Here is a 16,055-nt window from a genome sequence, read left to right on the forward strand (position 1 = left end):
CTGAGCCTCAAATACCTGGAGCAGTGCCTGGTCTGTTGCCTCCTTGTATAACCTGTGTCAATGTCTCAGTATGCTTATAGTAAAAACAATATACAACAAAACAAACAAAAAAGAAAGAAAGGAAAAACAAAGTAAAAAAAAGGAAAAAAGTCCTATCATCTAAACAGATGGGACTGTGTACTCCTGAGAAGAGTCTGACTCTCCCCATCAGACAGCCACCACAAGAATCTCTGCTCACCACGTGTTCCAGCACCCACAGCAGCCTCGTGGCCCCTATTGCACCAGAATCTCTTATGCTGGCAGGGTCTAAAACTGAACAACCTCTTTCCCCAATCTTTCATCTCCACAAATGAAAACAAATTAATTGGCATGACTTCAGCAAACTTTAACACCTAAATGACACAGTAGCCCAAAATTATGCTCCATTCTTATGTGAAAAATAATATTTTGCCTCCTAAATGAACCTTAAGAGAACATACGTGTACTTTCTTCAACACAAGATCTGATATCAGATTTGAAGTCAGCCTCAAAGGAACTGGAAACTACCTCTGGAGCAGACATTAAGGCTGAATGTTCTTATACTACATGAGCTGGGGTGCGGTATTGTGTGCCTGTCAGTAATCTCTACATGCCCCTTTCACCTCCTGGTGCTTCCTGTGTCACCCCCTCACTCTCCACTGATAAATATTTGCTTTCTTTAAAGGGCCTTTTAGTGAAAGATTGTCCCACAGTCTCCCACATTTCCACATAGAACTTAAACCTATCAGCTAAGAATTAGACCTATTTTGAGCAAAACCCACTTTAAGCTGCTCAGCAAACAGGTTGGGGCTGTCACAGACACAGTGCTGGAAAAATAAGCAAAGGGAACAGTAAACAGTGAGTGGCCACCTAGTTTATTCAGAGTGCTGTGGTTTATTGATGTTACACACAATCTCAAGTTTAGTTGATCTTAGACGTTGCATGTTTTCTCTCACATCCAACCCAACGTGAAAGTGATCTCCAGCTGGCTAGGGAAGCTTTCAATAGCCATAAGCAAGCCATAAACCCCTTCCCATGCCACTGTCCCCTTGTGCAAAAGAAAATAACTGTCTGTCACAGTCACCACACAGGGTGAATAGAATAAACTCAGCTGCTGGCCTCTTGGAAAAATCCAGGCAGAATTCTTCCACCTCTTTAAGAACAAGGTAAGAGAGGAAGTGAGCGTACAAGGAGAAGGACAGGCTGCTTCATAACCAGCATTCAATGCTTGACCCCAGTACCAATACCAAAATCCCAGTACCCATAAAATGCACTGGATATAAGCACAAATAATAATAATAATAATAATAATAAATAATAATAAGTAGTGAGGGGTCTCATCACTGGATGGCAGTGCTGCATATTACTGGAATGTTTTTATGAAGGAATGTTCTTTGGCAATGACACTGAGAATCTGGAATAAAACATACCTTTTTATTTTTTTTAATAGACAATTGAAATTAAGTCATCATTTCAGGCAGATTCCTGTATCTGAAAAAAAAAAATCCAACTCAAGAAAGATTGGCTGGTTGGGTTTTCATAATTAATTCTATGAGATTGTCTCCCCCACCCAACACATCTCTGTAAATTACCACAGTAGGTATGAACCCTGCCCCTGTATTGATTCAGCTGGCACAGCCTTGCTCTATAAAACCCTCCTCCGAGCCCCTGCACCAGGGTGGTCGTTCTGCTCTCCCCAGCTGCTGGGGAGATGCTGAATTCCTGTGCTTGCCCTTCTTCCCCAGAGCCTGCTCTAACTAGTCCAGGGGCATATATACCCAAAAATGCAGTGAGACTCATGTTCTTTCTCTTCAGTAAGTAAGCACCATGCTGGTGCTTCATGAACCCACTGCTCACCCTCTGGCTGCTGGGGAGGATGAATTCATCAGCTACAGAAGCACACACTGTGCAAGCAGATTCTCCCATGTCTCAAATGAAAGGCTGTGATCAGATAAAAAACAGTCTGTGGTTTGTTGGACCTGACTGGTGGGCCAAACTATGCCAGCCAAGTTCCTAAGTCTTCTCCTAGCTCCACTTTCTGGGCACTGCTCTTGCACAGTGGTACACCTGACTGCACCTGAAAGCTTCAAATTATTTTTGCAATTTTATGCAGCTTAGCCTTTCAGCTATTACTGTGAAATTAAGAACATATTCACCTGAGATCAGGAAATAGTAGAGAAGGAGCTTGAAAAAACATGGAATAAAAATACTGACAAATGATTCTTTACCTACTTTACTTTTCCAAATTTTGTCTAAAAAGTCTAAAATTTGCAAGTATATGGATACAAAAGCAAAACAGTGTTACTGCTGGAGAAATGAATGGCTGACACTCTTCTCATTTTAAAGGGATTTACCAAAGCTACAAAGATGGTAAGTTATTAAAGAAGAGGTAATGGCTTTACAGGCATATTCATTTTTATATTTAAAAGTTGTGTATGCACTGTTTTAGTTTCTTAATGCAAACCACAATAAAACACTTTATGGGGGCTTTAAACTCTTTTGTCTTTGCTGTAGGTTTGTCTGCTTTAGGTAAAAAAAAATATATATATATATATATATGGTGCATTATTTTCAACAGTGGCAGGAAGTGGGTTTTTAGTCAAATCAGCTTAAAAAATTCCAGCTGTGTTCACGCTGAAGCCATCACAAACTCTAAGCCTGGGATCACTTCTCCATGCCAACTAAAGCCTTTTCAGGCCTCAAGAAGTAAATTTTTGAAAAAATGCCAAGCCTCTCCTTGAAAATAACATCTTAATTGACTGATATTAAAAAACCCCAGAAAGTGCCATTCTGAAAATTCAAGTGCTCACATTTTTGTGTTCTAATTTGATATTTATCTTGTAAGAGCACTCAACATACTCACACAGAGACTGTCTCAGAAAACTGCAATGAGAGGCATGCACGCTGCTTGCTCCAGACAAGGAGGAGCTCCTAAGGGCTATAGAAAGTACAGGTCATGATATGTACCCTGTGCCATTGTAATGCACCAGAAAGGCCAAAGAGGTGTGTGACAGTGCTGGACCCAAGGAAAAGAGTGTTTCATTCTCTGGATGGCTATAGCTCAGAGGATATCTCAGAGGATAAGGAAAATCCACTCTCCTGAGAGCAGTAGCTGTTCTCAAGGAGTTTCTGTATCAGTGTTAGGTTCAAACCAAGTAAAATGCTTGGGATCAACAAACAGAAAATGAAGGCTTCAAACTGATGTATCTATAACACTGTTCTAAAAAAATACGCCTTTTTTCATTAAAAATAATGAAAGTATTTCATTATTTCAATATTAATGAATACATCTACTGTTACTGTCTTCCCCTCAGTTTCCTGTTGCACTATCAATTGTAGTGTGCATATCAACCATGGTACTTCTCCTTCTGCTGTTCAAAACCTTGCATCGTGAGAAGGAAAGAAAATGAAGCTCATCATTTTCAGCCAATTGAGCTAAATAAGGGAACAGACACTTGCCTTGCATATTTCTCTTATGCTTGTAAATCTAACTCTGCAGCTCCTTTGAGCTGGGAGACTGAGTGATCTAGCCCAATTTACACAGATGTTAAAAGAAGACAAATGTTTGTCCAATTTAATGGATTCTGAGCTGAAGTAAATTGATTTACTCTGCACAACTCAAAGCTTTTGAAAATAAATATATTTTCATTAAGAATGGCAAAGAGAAATGTTATTAAACACCAGAAAAGAATTGTTAAGCAACAGAAACAACAACCAATGATCAGGAGAACATGTAACTGAGAAAGCCTATTACTGTCAGGGAGGGATTTATTAGACCTTGTGTTTTTCAGTTCCATTTCAAAGCAATATCAGAACTGTGAAATTGCAAAGGCAATTCTAAAAGGAGAAAACAGTTGAGACGATAATTGAAAGTGAATTTTAATACATCACACATTTACTGTGTAATTCTTAAAACCTTTTTTTTTTTAATTTTGGAATGCCATTCTGGCCTTCTTCACGGCTGAAAGCAGTGCCTGTAATTAAAAGAATTTGGATTCATGGTTTGTTTTTTTTAAATAGAAGCAACTGCCAATACACATATTTTTTCCATGAAGAAATTTGGCAGTCCCAGCTGATTGTGATGTCTCCTCATCCACATTCTAGAAGATAATTTTGGTGAGGTAATAATTTATTCCAGAGCAGAGTGTAAGATTAGGCAGAACAGTTCAGAAGTCTGAGTATTCATCCCATTGTATCACTAAAAATTGCATTTCACAAGATCATATTGGCATTTGAAATTTTTACTGGAAATAAAACATTCTCACAAAAATAGGATGTATTTCATATGAAGTGTTTATTTACAGCCTCCAAATAAAAATTTTAAAAACCCAAACAAAACCAATGACATTATCAATGTCATTAAAAATTACATATAGCACTTGGGAGATGGTGGCTAAATCACAAATTAAGAGCTCAGCCCTGAAAGTTGCTCACAGACCAGTCTCTAAGCTCATGGTGATTTGAAGGCCTTCACACACCAGATCTGAGATTCACTTCTCCCAACAACACACGGAGCTCCCAATAAATCCTGCATTTCTTGCAACTCCCTGACAGCACTCACTGGAGTTTTTTACTGGTGAAATGCTTTCCAGAGACTTTTTCTATCAAGGTGATAGATTTTTTTTCTTTTTCTTTCATGATAATGATGAAATACCATGGCCTAATTTCTTGCAAGTAAGATGTAAGATGGCAGCAAGACACATCTTCAAAATGCTGCCTTGGAATAAAAGCCTTCTAAGATTATAAATTAAACTATGCATATTGTGTTTCTGAAAAAAAAAGTCTCCACATAATCTGGGGTATTAGTTGTGGTAATTGAGGAACTTTTGTAGCACTCACTTTTGTATAACTTATTAGTTGGGTTAGAGTAGTAGGTGGAAATATGCCAAATACTGTACAAAGGAGCAGGAAATAAAACCCCAACCAACCTTACACACAAAAGAATCAAGAAACTTCTCAAGGAGGAATAGTCTGCCTTACATTCACAAAGATAAGATGAAGAGCTAAACTCTCTTAAGGGATGAGAGCTCCCAGCTCCAGAATGGTTTCATGGGAGAGGCAGAGCAATCACTCCCTATCTTCCTTCAATTGTTACACCTGACTCTTAGCTCCAGTAAATCACTACCAGGATTTCTGCTTCCTGGAAGAAGCTGTATCAGTGGCAGATGAAGTAACAATGCAAATGCAATTGTATCAAGTTTGCACTGAAAAAGGTAAAGCCTCTGTTAATCACAATCATTCTCTTCATTCCTGGAAATACATATTTATCTTGATTCCCAGTAAGAGAGATACATCATCACCCTGATTTACTCAGTTATGAGTGAACTTTTACTCAGTTGTATCCCTGAGACCCCACCTCTGTAATCAACTGAACAGGGAAAAACATACAGCCTTCTTTTAACCTGGTGTCTGCTGAGCCAGGGATGTCTGAATATAAGATGAGGTAAGATGAGCTGAGGAGCTGCACTGTGGATCAGTAAACCATGTCCCTAAGACACAGACCTTCCCCTGAGGCACTGCCTGGTCTTTTTATTAAGGAGTGTTACTGAGAACTCTGAAAAGTCAGCACCAAAAAGAACAAAACACACATGTTGTGGGAACGGCCAGTTCAAATAACAGCAGAAGTTCTTGGTCTATGTATTTATTCATGGCAGGACCTCAGTCAACGCACTTCAATAAAATGAGTAATTATTGTGAGTCACGTCACTAATTACATCTGAGACACACAAAGGCTTGCGCAGCTCCACATTTCAAAGTGCACTGTGAGCTCATCCAGTAGGAGCTCTGTGAGCTCACAGAGGAGCTCTTGTTACTGGTACCCAAACACTGGAAAGAAACAGGGTATTGGAAATGTCTATGCCATTTCTCTCTCATCACATTTTTTTAAACATAAAAAGAGGATGTGTTGTAGAATAACGGCAATATAACTGCCTACGTAGGGACTTCAGCATTTGCCTTGGACAGGCAATGCAAGAAAGAATTGTAATTACAGAGCAGTGGAATTGGCCAAGATAAGCTGCTTTCTTCTATGACAAGCAGAGAGTGCCAAGATGTGAAGAATCTGTCAAATTGTTCTAAGATAAAGTTTGATTTTTCCATACCAAAATTTAAAAAAAACAAACAAAACCACAGCTGGTTCAGATACAGGTCAAATTGACTGTGTTCAGGAACAAAAAGAGATTAAAGGAATTAAGTCATCTCTTAGATAACAGATCTACTTATTAGTGTGCAAGAAAAAAAAACAAGTCTTCACAAATTTTGTCAAATTCAGATGAGCTCTTCATCCAAGAGCAGGATCAAATTTGTAGGCTGGTAATTTGTTGCCTGGTAATTAACTACCTTTGGTTAATCATCAGACACCTCTGTTGCCTGATAATTAAACACCTTGAAGACATACTTCTTTGTGCTTTCCCATGAGGGTACCACTTACAGTAATTTTAGAGCACAAACACAGAACTGGACCAAACACCACCTGTGACTTCAGCTTTATTGCAAGACCATTTTCACAACTGAAGTCAAATCACATGACACAATTTAACTAAATACAAAAACAATAAATTATCCTCTCCTGTAAACTCATGTCAACAATAATGACAATGAAGCCAACTCAAAGACACTGGCACTGAACAGGAATGTGAAAATAAGCTGATTCAATGTCATTTGGCATGTAGAACCTTTAACCATGGAACTCTTGAAAGAATTCAGAAGTTTTTAAGTAATGCTTCCTTTAATATGTTTGATTTTTTTTGGTACATTTAACTCATAACCAAGCAATTCAATTTCATTACAAGATTTATAGCAATAAGCCTCTGTTTATATAACAGAGAATAAAGAAACAAACAAAAAAGGCACAGAAAAAAAAAAAAAGAGAAGGCAGAAGTGTAAAAATCACCCCCAAAGACTATAATTTGTAACAATCACAGCTGTCAATTCAACACCCCACCTGCAATACTGACCACAGCTCTGCTGTCCTCAAAATAAGAACTTAAAACTGTTGGAGCAAAACAAAAGCTGGCCACAAAGTTGATAAGGGGACTGGAGCACCTCCCACACAAGGATAGGCTGAGAAAGTTGGGGCTGCTCTGCCTGGAGAAGAGGAGGCTTGGAGACCTCACAGCCACCAGAGACCTTCCAGTATCTGAAGGGGCTACAGAGAAGCCAGAGAAGGGCTCTTTGACAGGAGTGATGGGACAAGGAAAAATGGGCATAAACTGAAAGAAGAGCAAATTTAGGCTAGCAAATTTAGGTATCAGGAAGAATTTTTGTACTTGGAGAGTGGTTAGACACTGAAACAGGTTGCCAGGGAGATTGTGGATGTACCAACCCCAGCAGTGTTCAAGGGCAGCTTGGATAAAGCCTTAAGCAACCTGGTCTAATGGGAGGAATCCCTGCTCATGTCAGGGACCAGGTCCATTAAGATCCATTCCAATCCCTTAACATTCTGTGATTCTATAATGATCTGTAAAAAAACCAATCTTCACTACTAAAGATAAAAAATAATTTTATTTTTAGTTGGGTATGTTCAAATGAAGTTTTTTAGATCTCCAGTGAGAGACAATTAAATTGGAAAAATTTTCACACTGTTGGTGCTCAACACTATATAAATTAACATTACTTAAGATCCACAAAGCTGTGAGAGCCCCAAATCAGTTAATTTTGAGAAAATATTACCCACAATTTGCTGAAAATCAAGCAACCATATGAACATTCAAGGTAAGTTCTGCATGTAAACAAAATTAAACCATGGATCTCTTCTTTTTTTTTCCCTTTTTTCTCTTTTAAGGCTTTACTTCTACTTCATTTCGTAAATAGCTTTCATTCCACATACACCAAAAAAGATCCAATCAACTATATGAGTGTAAACCTTAGCCTATGAGACTGTCATCAGCACAAAGTCCCCCAAATAATAAATGAACTTTTTATTAACTGTGGTAACATTAACATTACAATGAGGGATTGTTTAAAAACAAGTTGTACTGCTGTTGCTCAAGAGCTCAAGGAAAATGGTTCTCAGTTCCTTTATTTTTCCTGGAGGGTAACCACAGGGGTTGCATTAAATCTTTTAAAATATGTTGACAGTTGAATAAGTGCTGCTGTTGCTCTGGTGACATTTTATGCACTTTAATTGTCATTAATGAATCTGACTGATACTTTCTCAAAATTCCTTTACGTGTTCTAGTAATTTTATAACAAAGAGAAGAACAAAACTGTCTGCAAATTAGCCTTGATCCACTTCTCATATGGAATTTTCACTGCAGACAATAGAAGAATCTGCATGGGAAATATCTGCTAGACCAGACATTTAAGGCAGGAATGTATTAAATGTTCCCAGTGAATTGTGAAATTATCACTTTGTTGTGTATCACCATATAAATTTAAATCCCAAAGAAGGTTCGTTTGAGTGTACTTTAAAAAATACACTATCTGCTTTAATATTAAAAAAAAAAACTCTATCTGCTTCAATCAATTCAGAATTTGATGTTAAAATGGTATGGCTCAGCATTTTAGGTCTGCAACAAACCCCAAAATGTTTGTTTCATTCCAACTCTCTTGGAATTGGAATGAAACAAAGTCTGACACCAACCTGAAGTCTAGTCCGTCCTTCCTTATTCTGGTATACTCCCACTGATTTCAGAAAGGCTTTTTCCCTGTGAAGACTGAAGGATACAGCTCCCAATTATCTGTTCAGGAACATGCAGTGACAAGAAGGAATGCGTGGAGCTTGAGAAACAGCAGGCACCACACTTGATTGTTCATAAACAGATAAGGTAAGTCTTTTGCTATGAAGAGAAAATAAACTATGGCGCTTTAAATCAAGATAGGTGATTTAAGTAGATTAAAAAATACCTATTCCAGGGACAAGGAGCCAGAAGAGGCAGGAGGGGGAATAGTGCACTAATAGTGCAGGGAGACATGTTGAGTCCTTTGCTTCCCCCATCCCAGATTCCCTCATTCCTGCAGGCTCAACAGGAACACAGCAGATGATTCCCAACACCGCTGCACCTGCTGCACCACAGGCTTCACATCTTTGCAATTGCAGAATAGGAAAAGCCTGGGGCCATCCTTTTTTCTTCAGCTGCAGCAGCTCTTCAAGTGCAGACATTGTACAGGTACCAGTGGCTTGAGCCATCATCCTTGAACAGGACAATTAGGTCACAAAATCACCCCAGGCACACCCAGAGCCCTTTTGGCTGATTCTCCACAGTCCCCTGCTTTACCACATTCACCTGAGCAAAGCAGCAGCTCAGCTCCAGCCTGACCTTTCCTTTCAGCTGAGTAAATGGCTATACAAGGTGCAAGCAGTAGGAATCAGGCCTCAGGGTTCTGTACAGCACAGCAATTTCCAAGGCACTCAGGGTGCAGACAGCACTAAGTTCCACACTCACGTCATACCCACAGTTAACAACCTCAGCTAAGGCATGAACTACATTTTAATTAGACAAGGGGCCAGGCTTTTGATTTCAGAAACAGAAGTTAGGGTTGCAGTCCTTCATCCATTGAAGTTAATTGCAAAATCCCTATTATCAGGCTCTTGAGGTATTACCCAGGCGCACTTTTTAATTACATTTGATTCTTAATGAAGTAGATGGCAAAGAGAAAAGCAGCCCATGATTCAAATGATTCGCATTTTTATCTTTCCTGATGAAAAACAGAATAGGTCAAGATACTTGCTGGATTTTCCCATGAGAAATGCTGCAATGTGAATAAGCTCAATTGACTTGATCCTGAAGGAGCAGGTTAGCTTTGAAAAGCATCACTCATTTTCTCCTCCTGTATACACTCTACCCCCAAAACTTATGCAATGTAATTGTAGACACTGAGCCAAATCCAATTCAGAACCTGAAAAATATCACATAAGTATCCTAAGCTTGAATGACTTGTCTTCATTGTCTAATGTCATTTAAAACATAAGGAGTCCTAATTATGGTTTTATTTTCAAATGATGCACTTTAAAAGAGTGACAATTCTCCATAAAAACTGACAGCTTCTCAGGGCAAGGAGACTGCCAAATAACTTGGTATTTCTACATGATTTAAAAACAAGAAGTTATGAAGCAGCTTATGAAGAAAAAATGTGTTATGACACTAGAGAACAATAGCTAGAGAACAATACGAAGTTTCACCTTTTTCTATTACATCTCTACTCATGTAAGTAAACAATGATTTCTAGAACAGAAGTTCATACTACAGGTGGGGCCATTATCTTGGTATACACAACAACCTGCAAACTCTTTTCACATAATGAAAGTTGTTTCTTACCATCTGGAAATCAGGTTTAAAAATAAAAGTTCTGTTTATATATTACACAAAAAGCTTGGCTTTTTATTTCGGACATACTTCTCATATTGTAAAATCACATAATTCATTTTTTTACTTTTATGACTTCAAAAGACCCAGTAAAAATTTAGGACCTAAAAATGTAATTTCTTTTTTAAAGGTTGGCTGTTAAGTATTAGGGAGAGTAAAAAGTCAGTTTTAAGAAAATCAGATAGCATTGCAAGTCTCTCTAACCACGGCAGCCAAGGAGGGTTCCAGCAGGAACTAGTGAGGCAAGGCTGTGTCCCCAGGGCTGGCACAGGGGACAGAGCTCTTGGGGCCCAAGAACCTGACCAGACAAAGGGGTCACTGCAGCATGAAGCTGTCATAGCCCCTTCTAAAGGAAGGAGGGACAACCTCCTTTCAGGAACACAGAAACTAAAGTTTTAATTCAGTATCTTTTTTTAATTCCTAAGTTTGGGAATTGCCCTATGGCTGCTACACTGTTTCAGCCTTGCAGGATACCTGTGATGAGACAAAAGCTCTTGAGCTTCTGTTAAAACCATTTGCCTCTCATTATAATTCTTTCCCATTCACAAGGTTGAATACCACAAAACATGAACACTTCCTACTTCATGGCCATAACAGAGATCAAGGGAAGCTTAGATTACTTTCAAGGCCACCAAGGAGATGATGTGGCAATCTAAAACAGCCTGCTGTGCATAACTGTGGCAAACCTGCAACGTAACACACAACCACAGCCAAACTTGCTTCTGTTTTGAATTGTGCCAAAACAGCTCCATCTCCACCAAAACCAGTGCAGACTATAAACAAGGAAAAGAAATTCTTATCCCTACTTCTTCATTGGAATTCTCTCTTGGAACTCAATTCCTACTATTGCTTTTACTGGAGCCATGCTATTCTACACCTATTAAGTACTGCATTCATCAGTTTAGGGCCCCTTGTTCTATAATTTAATGATTCAAACTCTGGTTGGTATTTGCTGAAGGTCTAACCTGACAGTCTCCTTCTGAATGTCTCTCAGTCTCATGTTTACATAGTTATTGATCATTGTAGCAAGTAGAAGTTTGAGATACTTACTAGCTCTGCCTATTTTTAAAGCAATTCTTAGAGATGGTTCAGAGCACACAGAGTATTCCCAAGGCAGTGGCAGGGCATCCCTGCACTAATGAACCACAGAAGCCATCCTAATGCAAGCAGTATTGGTGCAGGAAGTAGCGAGCCCTCATGCCTCAAAGAAAATCACAGAAAAGGCAGAGGGCTGGAGAAACTCAATGCCTGTATAATCAGTGACAGAAAGTTTCAGCTCACATTTAACAGGCACTGTAAGCTGAAGAACACACACAGTCTGAAGTGGTGGCTAAAATCAGCATTTAAGACCAGAAGAATTAGTTAGTTTACTATTAAAACCAATACTGGTGTAATTGCAGCAATGAGGTACTGCTCAGCACTGCAGAAGTAAAAGAAACTTTCTTTTGAAAATTATAATTTCCATTGCTGGGTTACAGTATAAAGGCATCAGTGATTGCTACAGGCTATGTACATCCTACACAGAGAACAAAATGCACAAGGAATGGAATTTTTCCAAAGGACTCTGTGCCTGGCTAACTATTTTGGTAAAACTTCAGGCAGCCTCATTTTCAGAATATGAAGTGTTTCAGCTGACTGAAAAGGAAAGCAACTCAAATCATTAATAATCTCGACCACATGTAATGTGATATATTTTTTCCAAGCAAAATTACAGATAGGAAACAAGCCTTTAGTTGTTAGTAAGTCATAATAATCCAAAATAAAGAGAAAAGTCTACTAATTATTAATTATATATTAAATATGCATCTACTGCAATATGTAGACTCTGGTAAGAAAATCAAATTTAGGCTGACAGGTGCCTCAGCAACAAACCAAAAATTGTAATTGTGGACACAGATCAAAATGCCAGTTTCTACTCAGTTATTGAATTTAAGAAGAAAATGTTCAATCATAATATTTGCTTAAGAATGTTTATCTTCTTTCTTACCATTGAATGTTAGGAACACCCTTGCTTGAGGCTGGGAAGATCCTTTTACACCGCTAAAGTAAATAAATATCCCAATCAACACGTTCACTGCAAGAAGTGCCATCTCTTCAGATTTGCAACTTAATATCCAAGAAATGAAACCTGAAAGAGAGATATATCACATTACTCTTCTCATACAATCTTGTGGAGCAAAAACAAAAGTATGGAAAGATTGTGTTGGAGGCCTCTTCCAGCTGAAGCCATAATTACTGATGTGAAGGAGGTACAGCACTCCTGTTTTTCCTTTGTGCATCTGAAAGTGGTTTTCCCCAGCAAGTCTTCTGTGCTGGCACAAGAGGAACTCTCTGCCTGTTAGTAGGAACCAAGAGAGCCCAGCTTTTGGCTAGGGCAGACTACAGCACTAGACTCAGTTCATTTAAAATGAAGACAATTCCACCTGCTGGAAATATAATTATACTAAATGTCAAGGCAGAGCAAAGCAAGGACAGGAGATAAAGTTTCACGAATAAAAATCTGGCTGATATTTTTAGACATCTCTCTCTCATGTTAAGGGAGGGGGGCAGGAGAGGTTTGGGTTATTGGTTGTTTGGGGTGTTTTTTTTTCCTTTAAACATCTGAAATCAAAGGTGCTTGGAAATAAGATTTAAGTTTTAGCAAGTTCTCTAATCACCCTCAAGTTTTTCTTTAAAAAAATTCTGACTGTGTATGTCATTAATTTCAAAACTGTGAAACCAAAAGTATTTCAACACACTTGAAACTGTTAGTCAACGTTTGCTTTTTGGGCTAGCTGCTTTCAGGATACACACCTGCTCTCATTGACTTTTACAGGGCAGAGTTGGACAATGATACCACACGATATATCTGCTACTTCTGCACATCTGCTGAACCTTCATTTATAGCAGTTAGCTGCTGAGAAGCTTGAGCATCTCAGAGAATCAGAAAACCCTCCAGAACTCTGTATCTTTTCTTAGTTCAAGAAGGACTTGAGATTACTGGAATCACTGGAGGAAAGTGGCTTTTCTAATGGACTTTAGACCAGATCCAAAAAAACCCAGCCACCATTAGAAGCTGAACAGTGCATATTTGTATCACATCTGCTACTAAACTGCATCTCTCCAAAAACTGTGAAGTGCAAACTTCATTTCGCCTATTGTAACAACTTTGTCAGCTCAGTTGCAAAAGTGAGAATACATAACACCATCATTTTAGACCCATTTTACTTCACTGCTTATATATATACATATATTTCTTTTTTGATGTAAATAGCCCTTCTACTAGACACCACTTATTAGTTAATCACTCAGGTGATATATTTGATTTTATGGCAACAGGAAGCACTTTGAAAGCCACAACCCCTACAGCTAGAAGATATCCTTAAAGACTGTAAATTTATTTTTATTAAGAGACTTGTTACCTGTGCAGTCAGCTTGCCAATCTTCAGCTCAGCTCTGCTCCAGCACTACAGTCCCTCCAGTGGAAGCCAGTATTTCTACAGCCAATATTTCTACAGCCTCGTTCATGCTGTCCCTCTGAGGTTCACACCTGTCCTTAAAGGACCGGCTGTAACCACCCCAGCACGGCAGGAATGAGCTGTCAGGCAGGGATGACTTTAGGTCAGCACTAACTTGGCCTGGATCTGCACCACTGATTTAGCGGTAAAAGCCCCGTATCTCGTTACCACCCCTGTCATTCCCCATCCACTCACTGTAAATCGCTTGGAAAGGCTTCTCTTTGCATGAGGACTTCACACCGGGCTGGGGGTGGGAAGGAGAGCGTGCATGAAAGCGCAGAGCTCTGCAGCCCACACTCTAAACTCTCCTTCATTATCTGCTCTGAGTACTGAGAAATGCACGGAGATCAAGTAATTCTACAACTCTGCTAATTGACAAAAACAACCTTGTCAGAAATTTGCCAGCTACAGATCGGGTCTATAGGAAAAAACATATCCATTCTGGCCCAGTTCCAAATTATCTCTAAGGGTCTGTTAACTAATAAAATGATAGTTGCAGAGTTTTTGCCAAGAATAATTTTTAAACAGGCTGCACGAACTCTAGTACTAATGTTGCTTTGTGGGCTTTAAATTTAAAACCTTGTGACTTGCCCATGGGATATCCTTTAACTTACTCCTCTTCTAAGAGAGAAATGGCATTAAATCTCAATAAAATTTCTTTGTCAGGCCAAAATAAATAGCCAATCATACAGAACATGTAATTTAACAGACGCAATGGGATAAGTATTTTACAGTAGTAACACTATGCTTTCTTTGCAATATAGATAAAAAGTCAAAGAGGAACAAGTGCGTGCCTTTCCTTCCTCCTTTAAATAATACTGTAGGAAACAATAATAGAAAAAAAAACCCTTTCAGCTCTCTTTTCCCTCCCACTCTCGTGCCTCCTGCCAATTCTAGTGTAATCAGTTAGAGGAGTGAAACATTGCTACATCTCATTGCTCAAATTGCATATCTTCACCGTTAACACAGAAGTGACAGGCAAATATAAGATTCAAGTGCTGAGCAGCATGGTTCCTACCCAGCTGCTAAGCACATAAATCATAAATGCATATAGGGACAAAAAGGTACCTCAGGGTGTCTGACATGTGAGTTACCTAATGGAAATAGGTTTAATTTCAGAGATTTACAGAGCTGGTAACTGACAGCTCATTGCAGGTTTGACTCTTGCTTTGGGCTTATATCCCAGCTCTGAATTTATCTCACTAAGTCATGATACTATATTCAGCACGTCCAGTGCACATGATCTCTGCTGACAACACACAGACCTAAAGCCTTGCAAGTACTTGAAAAGAATCCTACAGGACAGACAAAAAGCAGTGTCTAATTGCATTTCTGTTCTTACATCCTAGTCTTAACTGTAAACAAACAGAGAAACCGCTACGAAAGTGAAGTAGTGAAGTTTCCCTGCCACGGAGGTCGCTGGCAGCATGTTGCATGGCTTCTGGAAAGTATCGCTTTGCTAGGAAGTGCTGTGCAGGTGTCATCTGCTACAGCCTGGGTCCTACCCCTAAATCCTGTAAAGAAAATCATTTGGCAGAGGAAAGAAAAGAAATGAAGGAGAAAAAAAAAAAAAAAAAGACCAAAAAACCCTGCCAAACACGGACTATGCCAATTTGGAAAACATTGGTTTAACTATCTGTGAACAGCAGCAAATTCCAACCATCACAGACATTTCACATCTATTACAGAAAAGAAAGAGAACTTTAGGTTATTCTTACCCGGCTATTGGAAGCGGCAGTAATACCGATTTCTATCTGGTTTCTATGAGTTTATAGACTCCACTCCTGCTACCAGAACATTTTAATTCCAAACCTGGCTCACGGCAGAGAGAAAAAATAAATAAAATAAAAAAAAAAAAAAAAAAAAAAAAAAAGGGGAAAAAGGAGAAAAGTCTCTTTGGTTGCAAAGATACTCCGGGCTCCTCTGCACAATAATCCTGGCTGTGGACTCCTGAGGCTCAGGGAGCGCTTCTCCCCTGCGCGCAACCACGCACCTAGGAGTGAATGGAGCAGCGGCGCGGTGCCGGCGCTGGTTTCCAGTTACAGGCGCTGCCCTGCCCTGGCCGCCGCTCCGGCGAGGCGAGGCTCCGCGGCCGCCGGTGCATCATTAGCTGAGCAAATAGGGGCTGGAGCTCATAAATAATGGCGAGGCCACACCCCGCCCTGCGCGCCACCGGCTGCCGCCCGGCCCGTCCGCCCGCCCCAGGCAGCGCCGCGGGCAGAGGGGCGCCGGG

General features: G+C 39.5%; 1 protein-coding gene across 2 annotated transcripts in view; it reads right to left on the reverse strand.

Moving 5' to 3' along the window:
• SEMA3C (semaphorin 3C) overlaps window positions 1–15,667 on the reverse strand; it is a 117,877-nt gene extending 102,210 nt beyond the window's left edge. The window contains exons 1-2 of one of the 2 annotated variants that reach the window (XM_030961134.1): window positions 15,541–15,667; window positions 12,313–12,453 (exon numbers count right to left, since the gene is read on the reverse strand). In XM_030961134.1, the coding sequence (XP_030816994.1) occupies window positions 12,313–12,415 (103 nt within the window). In that variant the 5' untranslated portion in view covers window positions 12,416–12,453; window positions 15,541–15,667. Of the gene's footprint in view, window positions 1–12,312; window positions 12,454–13,726; window positions 14,211–15,540 lie in introns of those variants that run through there. The other variant, XM_030961135.1, reaches the window with a different exon arrangement.
• Between the last annotated feature and the right edge of the window lie 388 nt (window positions 15,668–16,055).

This window comes from Camarhynchus parvulus, chromosome 1A (assembly GCF_901933205.1).
Source record: "Camarhynchus parvulus chromosome 1A, STF_HiC, whole genome shotgun sequence".
NCBI classification, from domain to species: Eukaryota; Metazoa; Chordata; class Aves; order Passeriformes; family Thraupidae; genus Camarhynchus; species Camarhynchus parvulus.